The 1,783-nt window shown below is 64.9% G+C and overlaps 1 protein-coding gene across 1 annotated transcript in view; it reads left to right on the top strand.

The window, feature by feature from the left end:
• The window catches only part of SLC15A3 (solute carrier family 15 (oligopeptide transporter), member 3), a gene marked incomplete at its 3' end in the record, with an annotated part of 13,545 nt that overhangs the window by 10,965 nt on the left and 797 nt on the right, over positions 1-1,783 (top strand). Inside the window, exons 7-8 of the mRNA XM_006768175.1 lie at positions 193-386; positions 1,623-1,776. Coding sequence (XP_006768238.1) covers positions 193-386; positions 1,623-1,776 — 348 coding nt within the window. The remainder of the gene's footprint in view (positions 1-192; positions 387-1,622; positions 1,777-1,783) is intronic.

Genomic DNA, 1,783 nt, shown 5'->3' with positions numbered 1-1,783 from the left:
GGTTCCTCTTACTGAGTGCCAAACCTAGCTCTGAGCTTCCTAGCGGCCACGGCAAAAAAGGGAAGAGTTGGAACCCAAATCTTGACACACACACCCTAGTCCGGTGTTGCGTTCCTTGCCTGCTGCCCAGTCACTGGCTACTTAGTGAAGGCCCAGGGTGTGCCACGCTCTGCCAGGGGCTAAGCCGCCTGGGGTGGGCCTGGCTGCAGTCCTTCTCTCCCACCCAGGATTGCTGGAGATGAAGCGCCTAGAATACATCCATCACAACCAGACGGTGCCCCAGCAGATCGGGGACAGCGTGTACTACGCGGCGCCCCTGTCCATCTGGTGGCAGACCCCCCAGTACCTGCTCATCGGCATCAGTGAGATGTTTGCCAGCATCCCAGGTACCCCGCGCCCCTCCCCCGCGCTCACTCGCACCCGGTAACGGGCGCAGCCTGGTGGTGCCTCCCGGTCAGAGGTCTCACAGCACAGCCTCTAGAGCCCACCTGCGTGGAGGAGGCGGGACCGGTTGTGGGGCTGCGTGCACCCAGTGGGGGTTCATCAGCACCTGGCCATGACGGGCACAAGGGGCTCGGGGGTTTGGGGGTGACTAAGACACTTCCCATTCGGGCTTTCCACACGTCTCCCCACTGCCACGTCCCCAGCAGCTGTTCCCTCAGATTGAAAATGAACTCCAGTTTCCCGTTCAATTCTGGGCCTCAGTGCCGTCTCCCTCACGAGGTCCCCAATGCCCCGCCCGAAGCACAGGGCCCTCCCCTCCTCACCACCTGTCCAGCACACAGGTCACGCTGCTGTAATAACGCAATTGTGTGTCTGCACCGGGCTGGGCTGTGAGCTGAGAGCGCTGAGGGCTGGGCAGGCTCTCCGAGGAGCCCAGGAACAGGGCCCACTCAGCGGCAGGCGCAGGGGGAGGCGGGTGGGACTCCCCGTGGGATGGGAAGGGGGGGATCAGTCTCCTGAACAGCAAGCCGGGGGAGTGCTGTGGAAGTGACCTGGGGTGTCGGGGAGCCCGGGGCCAGGTGGAGAGGGGACGGAACTCAGCGGTGGCAGCAGGGACCTCACAGGCTGGGTCTTGCAGGGAGCGGGGGAGGCTGCAGGCGCAGGTCCTTGTGGGTAGAGCCTGGATGTTGAGGTCTCACCCCCCCGAAGGACGACAACCCCACCCGAGGCACCTGGGCAGGGAGGACCCCATAGAGAGGTCCCCAACATCTGGCCGTGGGGAGGACGGAGGCGGGAGTTTCGGAGGCATTTGCAGAGGCTGGGCCAGAAGTGAGCACTGGGGTTTGGCCCAGGGCAGAGGGGACCCAGAGGGGGGCAGAATGAAGAGAGGTTCTGAGGCTCAATCCAATGACTTGGTGATGACACTGAAGGTGAGCAGAGGACAGGGGACAGAGGCTGCAGACGGCAGGGAGGTGAGGGAGGGGACCCAGAATCCTGGGACCATGTGGGGGTGTCCACGGGGTGGATGACAGGGCAGAGGGGACAGGCACGGGCATTATCATGGCCCCGGAGCAGTCAGGCATCGAGGGAAAGCCAGGGTGTGGCTGGCCGGGGCAGGGGCGGCCCGTGGGCAGGGGCCTGGCCACCTGGCTCATCCCTCCCTCCTCCCTCCTCCGCAGGCCTGGAGTTCGCGTACTCGGAGGCCCCACGCTCCATGCAGGGCGCCATCATGGGCATCTTCTTCTCCCTGTCGGGGGTGGGCTCACTGCTGGGCTCCAGCCTGGTGGCTCTGCTGTCCCTGCCCAGGGGCTGGCTACACTGCCCCGAGGACCAGGCTGAG

This window comes from Myotis davidii, unplaced genomic scaffold (assembly GCF_000327345.1).
Source record: "Myotis davidii unplaced genomic scaffold, ASM32734v1 scaffold2863, whole genome shotgun sequence".
Classification (NCBI taxonomy): domain Eukaryota; kingdom Metazoa; phylum Chordata; class Mammalia; order Chiroptera; family Vespertilionidae; genus Myotis; species Myotis davidii.
Note: the sequence above shows the minus strand (reverse complement) of the source record. Positions and strands in the feature narration are given on the sequence as shown.